We start from the raw sequence: 17,337 nt of genomic DNA, 5'->3' as shown, positions 1-17,337 counted from the left end.
TTGAAGAGCAGCAATTATAAGGGCAATATGTGAACTTTTTGAAGTGTGAGGATGAGGGAGACAAAAATATTGGACTATTAATGCATTCCAAAAAGAAGAGGGAGATCTTGCCAGAGATCCTAACTCCTTTCTTCTCTTATTAAACTTCTTGTCATGCCTCATCATTGGAGAGACCAGGTAAATGCTGTCTCTGCAATATGTGCAGCACTGTACACTCTACATTTTAATTCCTTGTGTCCTCCCTGTTATTTTTTTTACACTTTTTAGTTCTCTTTCTGCCAGGTTTTCCCCCTCTGTCCTGACAGCTAGGCTGCATATGTAGGCCCAGGAGAGTGATGAATTAATGCTGCATTTTTTACTGTGCACCAGCTCAGCAGCTCCCCAGGAGGATGCAGGAGCACTCAGGTGAGGTTGGGGAGGCTGAGGGGCTCCCAGGCAGCCGGAGCTGCCGTGGCACCGGGGCTGGAGCTGCGCCGGCTCCGGGCACGGAACACGAGCCTCGTGTTTGCCCCGCAGCCTTGCTGGCTGCCAGTGCCCCGAAAACTCTGCCTGGGTAAACCTCCTGGCCAGGCAAATTTACAGACTTCTACTTGTCCAGTTCTGCCCCAGTTCTGAGACAGCAAGAGGGAGGAGCTGCAGTGTTTATGCTTTGTGGTAAACACTCAAAAATAAATACTTTCCAGGTTCTCTCTTGTTTAGTGGCATAACTTGCAGTTGGGTAAACAACAGTCATTGTCTGTGTTTTTTCCTGTCCCCACTGCTGTGTGGGAGATCTGACAACTGATACCCTCACTTCTCAACTAGAAATATTCACATACATTCTTGTCAGTGATGGCATTACAGTCCTAAGTCTGTTATTCCAAAACAAAAAGTTAAATTAACTTACTCATGTGAGTGAATTACTGCATATTAGCTATGGTAATTGGCTGTAGGCAAAATTCAGAAAAGCATGCATTTAACATCTGCCCCAGTTTAGCAGTACATGTATTGCCACCAGCAGTGGATTGTCTAACACAATGTAACTGGTGTTTTAATCTTTTCTTGTCATGGCAATCAAAAATTCCAGGAAAACGGCTGCTTGTGGCAATACTTATTCATATATTGACCAAATGTCCCTGAACTTAGGAGCTTACAGAGATTTGCTTAGAGTGCAGCAGCTGCTTTTGTTCTTCTTGTGGTGGGTCTTTTTGCTTGTTTTTTGGTTTTCCTACACTTCAGTCCAGCTTCAGAGACATGAAGTTTCACCCAGATACGTCTGTGTTAAGGCCAGGGACATTGGGTTAGAACAACCAACATGTTCTTGGCACTCAAGCCCTGTGCACTGCAAAAACTGCCAGTTACATGGAAACCTCCTTGGAAGATAACAAAAGATGAGCTGCAGAAGAGGGCAAAGCATTCCTGCTTAGCCAGCTTGGGGGAAAATTCATCCTTCATCACCCACTGGCCCTTTGCAGCATTCCATCTCCAGACCTGCTAACTTCTAATGCTCCAAGGGAAAGCAAATCTGTAAGAATATGTGGCTCAAGAGTGTACTGCACTTAGAAAGTTGCACCTTCTTTGGAGGCTGAATTTGTCCTATGAGAGATTCCCACCTCTGAATCTTGTTATGCCTTTGCAGGAAGTTTAAAGGATTTCCCATCAGTGTAAGAACCACTCTTGTTCCTGCAATCAGGCATCCCATGCGAAGCAACTGTAATTTCATAAATACACACTAATTGTATGGCCTGGTATTGTTTTTTCTTTTTTTGCTTGTGGTATTCTAGGTGATAAAGTAAATGACGTAGCAATTTGATCTGATCTCAAAAATCTAAGAATCTCTGGTTTTGGCACCCCATAGAGTCAGGCAGTAGTTGGGAAAAGATCATGTTTCATCCAATGAGGAACTGTTGCAGAACTGAGATGTGGAATCAGTGATGCATCTGAATGCTAATATCCCTTTATAATTAAGAAAAAAATAATAATTAGTGCAGCCTGATTTGCTGAAAGTCTTTTTGGTTTTGAATACTCTCCTTATCTCCTAATATTATCTGGCTTTTTAATGCCATCTTCAAATAATTGTCTTCTGTGAGTTCTGGATAGTAAAGCTGACAATGAACTAATCAGGCTTACAACTGCTAAGATACTCAAATAGACAAAATATTTGGCTTGAATTATAAAAAGCAATAAATTGTATGGTCCCTGTGTCCAGAGAGACTAATCAGGTGCTCTAAAACCTATGGCACAAAGCCTGAGCTGCTGAAGTGGTGTCAGAGTGTGCAGGTTCTGAGTCCTTTTAAGAGAGATCAAGGAGGAGGGTCTAGTAATTTGTGTGCCTCAGCTTTTTGCAGAATGGGTGATGATTCCAGTCAGCTGGAGTCCCTGAAGCTTCTACCAGTGACTATGACAGTCTATTTAAAAATCATTATTTCTCTTGTTTTCCAGATTATTCAGGACAGAATATTTAAGCACATATCACGTAACAGCTTAATATGGAACAAACATCCTGGAGGGTTATTTGTACTGCCACAATATTCCTCATATCTGGGAGATTTTCCTTACTACTATGCTAATCTTGGTGAGTGAATCCTTGCTATAATGTACTAACATCTGGAATTTCTAGTGGAATTTTGAAGTTTTGTCTTTGAGTAGCATGTGCCAAGTTACTTACCATTCATTTCTAGGTAATGATGCCTTTCATTTATCCTGTCTCAGTCTTCACTGCCCACTGTAGACTGTAACATCTGACTCATCAACATGCATCATGTGCCTCTTGCTTGCAGAGATTGTTAAAAAAAAAATTATGTTCCCTCATACTTTTCAGTTGCTGGTAATTAATGCCTGAGTTGCTGACCCATTCATGGCCTGAGGGGACATAAGAGGAATAGCTTTTTGCTTTCTTTGTTTATTTCTGCTTGACAAATTGGGAAAGTGGTAATTTACCCATGACACTTTTTATTGGAGTGCGCACTTGGTATGGATTTACTCTGCATACTATGTGTCTTCATATGAATCCCACTAGAAGGAATGAATAGAACTTAGGTTCATGGCTTTTTCCTGAAGCAGAGCTTGAACAATGAGTTCTGCAGGCGAATGTGCCTCCAGGCTGAAGGGATCCTGCTTACCAGACTGCTGCTACTTTTGGCTCAGCCTCTGCCATCCCACTTGTGTGGATCTGTACTGCTCACCTGCTAAAAATTGACAGTTACTGTGTTAAAAAAGGGAGAAGAAGGTTTCTGTGCTAATTCTGATGAAAAACAACTATGACCCCCACACTGATGAATTTAGATAAGGTTGAGAGCAGTAAGGAAGGGTAGGCGCCAGTAGGATGTGTTATTCCTGGCAAAAAAGGAAATCATAGCGAGACAAAAATTTAAAAATGGAAGGCAAGGATGCAAGCAGAATTATCAGCTCAGGATGTAATTGAAGATTCATGTGGATAGGAATCAACCCAGAAAGAGCAAAAATCTGACACAGGCTGTAATGGAACTGAGGAAAATGAATAAGCTCCTGGAATTTGTGGAGATAATCTGTAAAAAAACATCAAGCATCCAGAGCCAGGCAGCAAAACAAGCCTGTGTTGAGAAAGACATTTGGCTGAACAAACTAGATGTCAATATTGTGGGACAAACTGGATGAAAAAGAGAGATAACAGAACATCTGTGGAAAGAGTGAGTAAGAAAAGGAAATAATTGTTTTGGAGTCCGGTATTTCAGAGTGGAAGTTAAAGGTGCAGAGTGGGAGTTAAAGGGAAGTGTGATCTCCTCTGAAGCATCTGGTATCTGAGAGGAAGGGAGATGACCTAAAAAAACCTGGCAAGGTTTGCATTAAGTGCAGATTGTTTTTCCCATCCCCAAAGTCCTTTAATCTGTAATAACTGGGGCGATTTTGTCTTTACTGAACACGTCTCTCTTCACTTCAGGTCTGAAGCCTCTTTCCACATTCACTGCCGTTATCCACGCAGTAACTCCCCTGGTTTCCCAATCTCAGCCTGTGCTGAAACTCCTGGTTGCTGTAGCCAAGTCCCAGTACTGTGCACAGGTAAGCAGCACTGTTTGGCTGTCAGTCACAGCAGAGACAAACGACTCTGCCAGGAATGTGGAGCCTTGTGAGTCAGCCCTGTTTCAGCCCTCTGTTTCAATTCTGATGTTTCTTTCCTCTGAGATTTCTATGGTCTATGACCTACATGCATGGGAAATAAAAATTCTGAGTATAATGGGAGTGGAATAGAGATAGTAATTAAACTCATTGTTACATGAGACAGGTAAAGTAATGAGTGCACTTTAAAGACCAGCATTGTGTGTGCTGCAAACTGCACAAGGATGCCTATGCCTCAAGAGCTGTTACGTGATCTTCCTTCCTTCTGCTGTGACTTTTAATCTCATCATTGCCAGGATTTTGGCTTCTCTAAATAAAACCCTGGGGAGTTCAGTAGGAGCACCCTCTTGCAGTGGAGTGTCACAAGCAGTTTTGCCTTTAATGAGAGCCACAGTAAATCAGTCACATCTGTGTCATATGGCTGAAACAGGGACTTCCCAAGTTCCTGCCCAACCTATATTTACCTGAGAAGATATATATTGTAAGTAGTTGGATTGGGTGAAATCAATGTAGGAAGTGTTATTTTTATGCAGATTTGTTACATTGCCTTGGATTTTGAAAATCCTAACTTGAATCTAACACATCTGTCTGGAAATCTGAAACCTTAGAATATGGGCTGTGTTGCCGCAAAGGTCTTTGATCATGGTCCAATATTCTCTTTCAGATTATTGTTTTATGGAATTGTGACAAACCCCTCCCAGCCAAACACCGCTGGCCTGCCACTTCTGTGCCTGTCATAGTCATTGAAGGAGAAAGCAAGGTAGGTGGAGAGGAGCATGGTAAAAGGTCGCCTGCATTCTCTGATGGGACGGGAATTTATTTTTGCAGCGCCTTTGGTGAAAGCTTTGTAGTTCCCAACAAAATGACAGCTCCCTTCTATTCCTTGGCCTTTTGTACCAGCTTAGTTGCAGATTCGTGTTTCATGCATGGGCCCTGTGCACTCAGAAATCATCAGCATGACAATTAATGCCCTGAATCTGAGATTCACAGGTGGGACTCAGTTTTGAAATGTGACCCCAGCAGCAGAGAGGGCTGACCCCATGGTTGGAGATTCCATCTCTCTGCAGGTGCATGAAAGTAGTGATGCAGCTGCACTCCTTGAGTCTGAGAAGTCACATGCAAGACTTGGGGGTCAGCTATGGACTCAAAAGCAGAGTTAAAAATGAGAAATTGCCTTTGAAAAGTATCTTCTTCATGGTACTTGAGAGGTACTGCTGCCATCAAAAAAAAAAAGGGGGCTTGGAACACTTGTGTGGGAACAAAATCACCATGTCATCTCTTGCTGTGAAACACACATGTCTTGTTTGTACTTTCACAAAGTGAAAATAGATGCCATCAGGTGAGAAAAGACTTAAGTGGATGAATCCTTTCCAAATGCAGGCCTGAGAGGAGCAAGATTTCTTGCTTCTAGAATCTGAAACAGATTTGAGCTGGACCTCTGTGCATTCTCTGTCAGCTGGCTCCAGAGCTCTGTGTTGGCAAAGGGAACTTTTAGTTGCTTTGCCTGTACAATCCTATTTTGAATTTGTAATTTTGTCTTTGGTCTTTTCTCCTCATCACGTTAACAAGACCCTGCAAGGTTGGCAGCTAAAGGCTCTGGCCCTAGCTAGCCACATAAACAGTATCAGGAGAATTGCTGCAGGGCCAAGAAAGGTTGTAGAGATTTCTGAGCCTTTTGAATGTTCTGGGTGTTTTTATTTTCTTTTTGTAAAACTAGCAGAGGTGAGATAGAGGAGAAATCTCTGACCAGTACTATAATGTTTGTAGAAATTGGCCCCAGGCACTGTTTAGATTACAAATGAGTCTCCTGAGTACATAAAGGTGTGTTTATAGTGGACAGTCTCTTCCCTCTAATATCCCAGCATATGCCAAATGGCTTCTTATGTGCAAAGCTGGTTTTTTGGACCGAGTTTGCAGAGCCAGAGCAACACAGTTCAAAAGTTGCACAAAGAAACTGCTTTCCATCTCCAAACTTGGCCAGGGTCTGCTGGCAGGCACCAGTACTCCATGCAGCTGATCATGGTGGTCTGCCTTTACCTAACCTTCACTCTTCCCTTGAAATCAAATATTATAACACCCATTTTACAAAATGGTACTTTAGCTATTAAAAAATACATGGCAAGTCCTGACTGGTGTACTACTTAAAATTTTTGCACGGTCTGTAAAAGATTAGGGATGAGAACATGGGTCTCCTGCTGCTGCTTGCACTGCTTCATCTTACTGTAAGCAGAGCAAAACCTCAGCCCCAGGCAGATCACCTCTTCCTCAGAGCCCTGCCTCCCTGGACCAAGGCCATCACAGTGAAGGGGTGCTCTCCAGACAGACATTGTGGACATCTTGATTATGGAGACAGATCTTTCTCTGAATCAGGGCATAGATTCCAAAGACCTGTTCCCAAACAGGTTGCAGGGGATGTAGAACTGACCATGTCATTTAGGAGGGTTGTGTAAAACTTCTCCATGTCCCTGTTTCTGTACAGTGGATTCCTCTTACTGGGCTTGACCTTTGAAGTTTTCTCTTGGCATAGTAAATTGGTAGAGAAGTCTAGTAATTAACCAGGCTGTTTGTCTTAGTAAATGAGGGAAACAAACTGTGTTGTGTCCTTGTTATTCTTCATGAGTTCTCAAAAGGTGCTATTTAGTGTGATAAAGAAACCATATGGATTTTCATTTCTTGCTGTTATCTTTTTGATCCAGCTTTCCCATCTATTTCCTATTACTTTGAGGGCTGTCTGCTATATCTTTAAAAAGCTTGTTCTGTATATAGGTTTTTTATATATAGAATGGTGTGAGTTGGAAGGACCTTAAAGACTATCCAGTGCCAACTTGGTCCCCTCTGCCATGGACCAAGAAACCTCCCTCTAGACCAGGTTGCTCAGAGCCCTGTGCAGCCTGGCCTTGAGCACTCCCAGGGATGGGGCATCCACAGTTTCTCTGGGCAACCTGTTACAGTGCCTCACCTCCCTCACAGTAAAGATTTTTTTTCCTAATACCTAATCTAAACCTCCTCTCTGTCAGTTTGAATTCATTCCCCCTTGTGCTGTCTCTACATGCTCTTATAAAACGTCCCTGTCCGTCTTTCTTTCAGGCTCCCTGCAGGTACTGGAAGGCCATTTAAGAATGTGACTTCTTAAAATGCTGCAATATCTATATAATTCTTCATGCAGATAAAGCTTGATTTGAGCTTTAAAAGCTTGAGTTCTTTAGTATGTTCTCCTTTTCTGATGGAGAATGTTGCACCATCCTGGTAGTATTACATCCTTCACACACAGCCTGGGCTGTTTGGTTTCCCAGCTGTGTAAGCTTATGAAGGCTGCAAAGTCCTTCTCAGCGTTCATTACCTCTGATCCTCACACCCTGTAGGAGAGCAGAGGGACAGTCCTAGCCACCAGGGAAAATATCCTCCTCAAAGAAGCTGTAGGCACATCTAATTATCAGTACAGACCAGTGCAGTTTGTCACTAAAGGAAAGCAGCCTGCTGCAGAGAGGGAGGTCTGTTCAGAAATTACTCCTCAGATAGAAGGTATAGGCTGACTGCTGGAGTGACAAAAATGACACTCCTTCACTTTTGAGCTGAAGGGTCCTTTCCATCAGACAGAAATATGCCACCTACCTCGGACAAGAGGAAATAAGAGTGAGGAATAAAATTATTTGCCTTGGAAATGAGTCCTTCAAGTGATTTTTATTTCCTCCCCTTCCTGCCTTGAATACCCACAGGTTATGAGCAGTCGCTTCCTACCCTACGACAACATCGTGACAGACGCAGTGCTGAGCCTGGATGAGGACACCGTGCTTTCAACCACTGAGGTAAGTAAGGGTCTCTGGGACTCTGCTTGGCTCCTGAGCTCAGCTGAGCACAGCAGGTTTGCTCTTGCCGTTGCCAGTGAGCAAATGTTACAAGATTTCCTGCTGCACTGCTCAGATTTAGGGTGTTGCACTCGTTTCTGCAGCCCTGCCACTGCCTGCCATCAGAGGAGCTTTCGCCCTGGTTAATTGGCTCATCATTAGCATATGGTGCTTCCGTTCTTTATTATTTTAGTAACATAGCTGCAGGCGGGTGTAGGCAGCCGAGAGCAGTCAGCTTTAATATTCTGCTCTCACTTTTGTGATTGGGGTGGTTTCCCCTCCCACAGTATCAGTAGAGGGTGTGGGGAGAGGGGGAAGGCTTGTCAGCAGAGAGGGACTGCTATCTCTCCAAAATACAGCATTGCCACCCTGATGCAGATTTCACTGAGGAATGCTCTTTCTCCATTGTGTCAGCCCATAAAATTGGAGTTCTTTGCTAGTTTAGGTGCTCGAGTGTCTGTGCCAAGAGCAAGATAGCAGTAAGAAAAGAAAAATACTGTAGAAAACCAATTTTTACAACTGGGATGAGTATTGATTTCTAGAACCTCTTCCTGAGAACCACAAGGGAAACCGATGACAGTTTATATAGAGTGCAATATTTGGGAAATACATTATTAATGATGGCCAGGGAATAGCTTGAAAAACTCGATTTTCTTTTGTTTTCCCTTTTTTCCTCCATGTCCATGGTCATTCTGCTCTCCCCACTTCACCTACATAAAAATGCATTTCTGTCAGTGATGAGGATCTTTCAATGATGCTGCCAGTACTTATATGTCAGTGAAGAAATGTGTAACATTAGTCTTCAGTCACTGCTATATACCCTAAGATGTCACTGAATTTGTTCTAAATGGATGAGATTGCAACTGCTCTTCTCCCCTGTACAGATGTTGTGCTGTGGTTAGACTGCTGAAGAAATAGCCTTGGTAGCCCTCTTTTGCTTCAAAAATGAAAGAAATAGTTGACATTGAACCTGTTTGATGCCAATGTTACACCTTGGTAGTTTCTGCTAGATGAGGAAGAATATGGCTGCTGCCAAAGCACTTGTGTGCAAAGCCGTGCATAGCCCAGAGAAACCCCAAAGCAATAAAAGACATTTCTCCTTGGGCTGGACTTCCTAAGCAGGTTGTTGCTCAGGATGAAGGGTCCCATCTCAGCTGCCCTGGAGATCATGGTAACACTTCTAAAGTACTTCATTGCACTGACAGGGTATTTACAGCAATCCAGCCTGTGGATTCCCTGAGGATTCGAGGCTTTGTTTTGTTTTGACTGGTATTTAGTCATCCTGCAAACTTCAGAGTCATACATGCTTCTGGAACACATATGAAATATGAAATAAATAGTGTTTCTCATTTGACTTGGCCATGTTTTACCCTAAACATTTTGAAGCACAAATACTTGCTCTTGTGTGAGGCAGCCTACACTTTTCTTTGTGGCTTTGTTACTTTGCTTTGTTTTCTTTGTTTTTTCTGTGAGAGGAGCTGTTCCACAGGCACAGAGGGGGTGTGCATGGGAAGTCATTAGCAATCAGTGTGGGTCATGATCCAGAGGTTTAAGAGATTGCCAGCTTGGTTGGGTTCTCCTGGTGATCAGCCAGGAGTGGCAGTGCTGCTGGAAATTACTTAGGATGAGACCTGAGGGACTTTTCTAATAAAGGGAGTTTTCTCTTAGGATGGTTGCTTTACTGCATCTCCCTAGTGCAAGAGCAGATACTTGAAAGCACAAGAGAGGGCACTGGGTGCAGCAATTTTATTATTTATTTAAGTTTGAGATTCTCAGACTTCTGTAAAGAAAACAGATGTCACGTTTTATGGGAAAGGCCTTTATAAGGAAAAAAACCCTTCGGTTCTTTCATGTGGTATTGATTTGGATGAGATCAGAACTATCACAACGGTAACTGGTTTGTGCACATTGTCTTTCTGGTTGGCCTCAGATTCCTTGAAACAACTTTAAAGAAAATAACCAGGCCCTAACTTTGTATTTCAGCCCATGTGCGACTCTTCTGTTTCATAAAAACACTGTAAATGTGAGAAGTCTGACAGTAATCAACACAAAATGGGACTGTTCTCAGAGCAGCTATTCTTTACCTAACCTCTACACCCTTAACTTTGACTGCATTCTTGGAAGGTTTTTCAAACATTTTTGAGTGAAGTTTTAGGTCCCTCTGGTACTGAAGGAAGTCTAATGTGCAGTGCAGAAACAAAGCCCTCTTTTTGGGGGGTTTGAATAGAACAATAAGAATTGTGTATAACTCTTAAAAAATTTCAGTCTAGCTTGAGCTCCAAAATCTAAGTTGAAGGATGGGGACTGCCAACCATTGATAAAATCTTTCTTTATATATTTTTACCAAACTCTTGTCAAATATCAGGCTGACAATCCTTTTGCAAACTACCCAGATCATCCCTTTCCTAATATCACTAGATTTTGTTTGGTAGGATCATGGGGTAGCAATGTCCTGTCACTTCTCAATTCTCAGAGATTTGAGTTATTAGAGTAGCTACAGCAAGACAATAAAATAAAAAAAATGCCATTGGCAGCATTTGAGCATTTGATATAGTCTTGTGTCTCATACAATATAAAGCATTTTTCATAAAGTTTGGGCTCCCTATGCAATTTGACTAAATGGGAATTTTATCTTCCTCTTTATTAAGCTATATCTTGAACCTTTTTGGTCATATTGACAGTCTTGAAAGTATGACTGACATGGTCTTCAGAAGGCACAAAACAGAAAACATAAAAGGACTCCACACTGACTGTTTTATTTTCACTGAGCCACCTTTACCATTTAAAGTGCTTGACTCCTGATTTTCCAAGCTCTGTGTTAACAATGATTATAATGGTAGGTGCAATGCATGAAGATATGCAGAAATTTCAGTTTACCACATGGCCATTACCCCTTCGTGTTGCATCGAGGTATAAATACATGCACCTACACCCTTTCTTTCTGTAACTTGAAAAGGTTTGATATGTAAAGGGCAAGCTTGAAAATGTTAATGTAATGCTGTGATGCTCTAGACTCCCTTTAACAGGAACCATTAAAATGTGCATAATTATAGGGCAAAATGTCAAGCAGTCAGTTTAATTTACTGATGAATACACAGAATTACTGTTTTGCAACAGTTCCAAGATTTTGAACTGCGAATTAGTGGCAAGGTTGTATTTTGTTTTGTTGACATTTGTTGAAACAGTTTCAGTATTCATTTGGCCTGTACCTTTGTCCACAGGTGGATTTTGCCTTTACAGTTTGGCAGAGCTTTCCAGAGAGGATTGTAGGCTATCCTGCACGCAGTCACTTCTGGGACAACACTAAGGAAAGGTGGGGGTATACCTCCAAATGGACTAATGACTATTCCATGGTATTGACAGGAGCTGCTATTTACCACAAGTAAGAATCCAGAGCATCTGCTATCCTTCTTCTATATGAAACAAAATAGTAAAGAGGGGGTGGGGTGTGAAGAACATTCTTCTGGGGAGGGGGAAAAAAGATACTAAGTGGGTCTACTTTTTATGGGGTAATAATTTAAGTTCTTGGTTGAGCTCTGGGGATCTGGTAGTCATTACTGCACTTGTTGGGTCTCTTTGAAGTCACTTGTGTTTTGAGGCAGTCGGACTGCTCTTTTTAACATCAGGAATTACATACTTCAAAGAGTTCCCAAATTCATTAAGCTGCTTGGCTGAATGGCCTGTAGCATAGCAGAAAGGAGGTTACTTCCAGACCAGCTCTGGGTATGTGTTGGCTGACAGCTACAGACTGCAAAGTCTTCTGGCTACTCTAGAAATGTAGTACAATGGGCATGTGACAGTTCAGCATATTGCAGCATGTTGGAGAAAACCTATGCTGTTAGAACTTCAGCAGACCATGGTCCTCTCTACATTTAAAGAAAAAGAAAATTCTGGAATCTCTAATCCACACACCCACTAAGGAGAAGACAGGCCACAGGGGACGATACAGACCCAAAGAAGAATAATTTCAACAATGAGAACAGTAGTAAGGCAGTTTTAATGCAAGTTCTTTCCAACTGAACAGTTTGGGAAGAAAATAGGGAGGATGGATTCATCAGTGTTGTCTATCACATTGTAGCACAGTGGGGCTCTCCTTCCTCCTTGTCCATTATCTTGATACTTAGGCCCACATTGTTTACTTTAACGTGGTTGCAGAAAAGGTTACATGTTCTCTTTGTCCTTTAGCACTGTTTACTGTCTTGATGAGAAATTGATTTGTTTTCCCTTCTTGTTGGGGAGATGAGAACAAAACTTGGGTTTCAACTGAGATAGAAATGTCCTGGATCCCTGAAAGCCCAGTGACTTGTATTAATAACACTGCTGTTGGTTTTCAGATATTATCACTACCTGTACACTCATTACCTGCCTGCCAGCCTAAAGAATATGGTGGACCAACTGGCCAATTGTGAGGACATTCTAATGAATTTTTTGGTGTCAGCCGTGACAAAATTGCCTCCAATCAAAGTGACACAGAAAAAACAGTATAAGGAGACCATGATGGGACAGGTATGTAATCACAGCATGTTTCAGCAGTTGGGATGTATTGATAATGTAACAGGTTCACTTCTAGGTTAAGCTTGCAGAGTGGTACAATTCTGTCAAATATTTTTGCAGTTTCTAGTTTAGCAGAACTGTGAATAGACTTTCTTATTATAATGAAGAAAAAAGAAAACCAGCAAACATCTACTGTGAATGCTGTTTCCCTTCATAGTTTTCTGACATGATGTTACTCATGGTGATCCCAAACTCTTGAAACTGATGATTATGGTGACTGAATTCCAGTTAAACCCTAATTTTCTAAGTATTCTAGACCCAAGACCTAGTCATGGAATGCTAGAAGCATAAGTAAATTCTAGAAAGATTTTCTATTTTTTATTATTATTGATTAATATAATGTACCAGGCTGTCCCTGTGCTATTTTAAATTATATAGTGTGATTCAAGCACTGACACTGAACTGTCACAACAGAGATAATTTGTGATATGCAAGTGTTTTTTCCCCACAGGGAACATTTTATCCCACAGTCATGCCATCACTCAATAGCAGCCATGAAGTGCTTGTTTTAGGTCCTCTTCCACATACTGGATAAGCCTTCTGTCCTTGCAGATGTACCTCTAGTAACAGGGTACACGTTAGTGCGGGGACACTTTTCCTCCTACCCTGTGTGAGAGGGCAGTGAGGGGAATAGCAAGTCCTGAGCAGCCTCCCCTCTGTGCTGCCATGGTGTCAGTGATCTCAGTGCAAACAGCACCACCATTACTGGGGGACAGGTGAAACAAGGACCCTCGATTTTCCCCTCCCATTTCCCCCTGGTAGCATTACTCAGATCTTTGACTGGGGAGTTGCCATGCCAGTGTGTAAATTGCATTATCTCTGTGTCACTGTGCTGGCACCTGAGGTAGCACTGGTAGCATTCAGCAGTTCTGACTCGTCTGGGTGCCCAGGAGACCTTCTGTGAACAAGAAAGGGACTTTCTGTGCCATCCAGAAAGTCCCTATTGCTTCCAACTTCAACTTCACCTCTCCACAGGGCTGTGCTTTGGCTGTTTGGCAGAGATGGAGCATTCATTTTTCATCTTACAGCACGGGTGACTCGAGTCAGCCATGAACTATAACTCTCTCCTAAAGACAAGTTGTTCCTGCAGCTTTGGGAAATGTAATGGACCATGTTCATAATTCCTTGAAAGACAAATAAAAAATTAACATAACCTCAGTGTTGTGACAGAGATGAATAGTCATATGGAAATTCAGTGTTAATGGCCAAAATGACTGCTATAATCCTCTAGCAACAAGCTTTTACTTGCTCCTTAGTGGCTCTGTATAATCAGGAGGCTGCAATCAATGCACATTATAATCTACCACTTGAGCTGAACTGGACAGGCCTTATCACAGTCATTTGGCAAGTCCCTGACTTTATCTATTTCTTCATGTTTTAATTTACATCCTTTGATTTTATCAGTTTATATTTGTTATTAAAGTATAGTGGAAACATAAGTGCTATAGAGAGATGCATGGGAAGTGGCACAAAAAAACCCTAGGTTCTCAACATTCATACTTTATCTTAAATAATAGTTTTATTATGTTTGTAAATGTTCTTTCGGTACAGACAATGAATAATAGCAGCTTTAAAGCTGCTAGGGCCTTTTTTTTTCCAGAGCTGCTGAGTTTCAATGGACTTCCACAGGGATTATAGCTGCCCTGAACTTTGGAAAATCATGCCAGAATATTTTGCATGTATGCAGTCAAAGACCATGGTGTTTTCCTTGGGTCAGAGTTAAATATGATGTGGTGTGGGACTCCATTTTTTGAGTCGGTGAGACAGTGCTGATGCGCTTGGCCAGAGGGATTCCTGGAAGCACCTTGCTTTTCACTGCAGGGCACTGCACACAAGAGTAATGCCAAGCATATAAGGACATCTAAGTTGCAAGCTGGTTGAAATTACTTGTATATAAATTCCTGCAGATCTGAACTGCAAAAGTTCAGATTTGACCCTGAATAATTGTTTTCCTTCTATGGCTGAAGACCATGGGCAGCAACTGGCCTGGTCTTGGGTGTGCACCTCTGCTGGAAAGCAATGGCCCTCTGTTTTTTCCTGGTGGTTTTTAAGAACTTGTTGTATCTCTGAAATAGCTGGAGGGTTTGAAGGAAAGAAGAGTGGGGGATAAGGTGAAATAGAGTGCTGGCAAGATTTGGGAGTGCTGCTTGTGGCTGTTGTGTCCCACAGGCTGGCTTGTGGTCGAGCTCATGTTTCCACGCTGCCCTGTCCTCTGCTGTCTTTGGGAAGTCAGGGGTGTCCAGCTCAGCACTGCTGGATCTGCTGTGGGCAGGGTGTTCTTCCCCTCTTTGAGCCCCCCAGGCGGGTTCCGGCCGCCACAGAGCCGCGTGTCCCCGAGCCCTGGCACGGCAGGGCGCCATGGTGAACGCCTGGCCCAGCTCCTGCCACTCATTCCCTCCATTCCCACCATTCCCTCCATTCCCTCCATTCCCTCCATTCCCTCCATTCCCACCATTCCCTCCATTCCCACCATTCCCATCATTCCCACCATTCCCTCCATTCCCACCATTCCCACCATTCCCTCCATTCCCACCATTCCCATCATTCCCACCATTCCCTCCATTCCCACCATTCCCTCCATTCCCACCATTCCCGCCATTCCCTCCATTCCCTCCATTCCCTCCATTCCCACCATTCCCTCCATTCCCACCATTCCCTCCATTCCCTCCATTCCCACCATTCCCATCATTCCCACCATTCCCTCCATTCCCACCATTCCCACCATTCCCTCCATTCCCACCATTCCCATCATTCCCACCATTCCCTCCATTCCCACCATTCCCTCCATTCCCACCATTCCCATCATTCCCACCATTCCCTCCATTCCCACCATTCCCACCATTCCCTCCATTCCCACCATTCCCATCATTCCCACCATTCCCTCCATTCCCACCATTCCCACCATTCCCTCCATTCCCACCATTCCTGCCATTCCCACCATTCCCTCCATTCCCACCATCCTGTGTGCCAAGGCTGACCCTGATCTCTGCTCTCCTCTCCTCACAGACGTCCCGGGCCTCGCGCTGGGCCGACCCCGACCACTTTGCCCAGCGGCAGAGCTGCATGAACACTTTTGCCAGCTGGTTTGGCTATATGCCGCTGATCCACTCGCAGATGAGGCTCGACCCTGTCCTCTTTAAAGACCAGGTCTCCATCCTGAGGAAGAAGTACCGAGACATTGAACGACTCTGAGGCCGCTGCCGAGGGAGCCGGACTGTGCGCCGGCAGCGAGCGCCCGACCCCGCCGGCCGCGGCTCCGCGCCCAACCGCCGGCACGCTGCTGTCGCTGGGACTAGGTCGTGTACAGTTTCATTATGGAACATTAAATAATTATTTTTGAAATGATTGCTATGCAGGTTTAAACTTTTTTAATGATCAAAAAAAAAAAACCCTATTAAAAACAGAGTTCTTTCTTTAATCAAAATTGTGTTGGTTGTGAATATTTCAGAGCTGCCATTTCTTTCTTTTATGCATTTGATTGTCAATGCAATTTTCATTCCTTTTTCCCTGCGCAGTTAATCGCTGGAATCTCACTGGGGGAAAATGCAGCAGAAACAAACTGAGCACAAACAGGACAGAACTGAAGTATTAATATTTCTTGTTTACTACCAACTTTTTTTTTCCAGTTTTCCCCAAGCCAGTAGCAGCCCCTGTAGCTGAAATCCTTTGGACAGCTGGAAAACTAGAGAATCTCCAAGGAGCCAAATGAAAGGGCAGATCCTTCTGGTTGGGGACCTCTGCTTTAAAGGCAATCAGCCTTGCCTTGAAGGGAAAGAGGAGCATTATTGTGGAGGAGCATGACATGGAGCACAGGGACACACGTGCACAGCAGGGCTGCAGGGCCGTGTGTTGTGCTCAGGGAGGCACACCTGAGTGTCCCTGCCCATGGATGGCACAGCACCAGGCACACCTGAGTGTCCCTGCCCGTGGATGGCACAGCACCAGGCACACCTGAGTGTCCCTGCCCGTGGATGGCACAGCACCCCGGGGCATGGTGGTCCTGTGGGACACCCAGAGCCTGTGCAAGTCCCTGCTAAGGGCAGTGGTGCCTCTTGGCAGCTAAACATCCAGAAGCAGATTTGTTCTGAGGGTAAAAGAAGTGGTGATGGAAAGCAAGAAAGCACTTTGGTGCTTGCAGTACAGGAATTTGGCCTGTAACTGGCTTATTTGAAATCAAAGGATGGGCTTCTTTTTTTCCCTTTTTTTTTTTTTTTTTGGAAGTGCAAATATATAGAAACATTCCCTCATGGAGGTCTGACACCTGAAGTAAAGCGTATGGTCAGACACTGGGTCCTGGCACCAGTGGTGTTCCCAGGCATGCTTGGGGCAGGGTAACTCATACAAAAATCCTGCTTCTGAAAGATGAGTGCTGCTCATGCTCCAAAATGGTTTTAGCATTTCAAATATAAGTGGTTTTAAATTGAAATATTCCAGTTGTTTTTTTTTTTTGTAGTCTTTTGCTTATTTATGTGTTTCTTTACATTGAAGAGTGAAAACAGAAGCAGTGATTTGGGTCAGGAAGATGCCATTCCAGTTTGCTAAGAAAATAAGCATTTTAAAAATGTTTCAAACCCTCACATTTTGGGGTGGTCTGTAATTATCCCCACCCCAAGAGGATCTCTGTTAAGTCACAGCAAGAGGGTTTAGTGCTGATGCCCAGAAGACCAGCAAGCCTTTCTATACCTCACTTCTTTGTAAGCAGGCAGTCTGGTAGCAGGGATGAAGAATAGCAACTCTTCAGTTACTACCAGTCCCATCTAGTAGGGATGAAGAGTAATTGGACCAGAATGACCACCTGTTTCCTTCAGGCTCAGGCACCTATTTAATATGCAGCTTTAAGCAACTTGCATAACCAGGGCATGCC

The 17,337-nt window shown here is 43.4% G+C and overlaps 1 protein-coding gene across 1 annotated transcript in view; it reads left to right on the top strand.

Annotated features, from left to right (window-relative positions):
• Positions 1-15,897, top strand: part of EXT1 (exostosin glycosyltransferase 1) — a 176,881-nt gene extending 160,984 nt beyond the window's left edge. The window contains exons 5-11 of the mRNA XM_054277918.1: positions 2,422-2,554; positions 3,899-4,017; positions 4,739-4,834; positions 7,791-7,880; positions 11,141-11,301; positions 12,254-12,425; positions 15,480-15,897. Coding sequence (XP_054133893.1) covers positions 2,422-2,554; positions 3,899-4,017; positions 4,739-4,834; positions 7,791-7,880; positions 11,141-11,301; positions 12,254-12,425; positions 15,480-15,665 — 957 coding nt within the window. The 3' untranslated portion in view covers positions 15,666-15,897. The remainder of the gene's footprint in view (positions 1-2,421; positions 2,555-3,898; positions 4,018-4,738; positions 4,835-7,790; positions 7,881-11,140; positions 11,302-12,253; positions 12,426-15,479) is intronic.
• The last annotated feature ends 1,440 nt before the right edge of the window (positions 15,898-17,337 follow it).

The sequence above is a fragment of the Melozone crissalis genome, unplaced genomic scaffold (genome assembly GCF_028551555.1).
Source record: "Melozone crissalis strain CALT ecotype California unplaced genomic scaffold, PUWL_Pcris_2 ptg000002l_1, whole genome shotgun sequence".
Lineage (NCBI taxonomy): Eukaryota > Metazoa > Chordata > Aves > Passeriformes > Passerellidae > Melozone > Melozone crissalis.
Note: the sequence above shows the minus strand (reverse complement) of the source record. Positions and strands in the feature narration are given on the sequence as shown.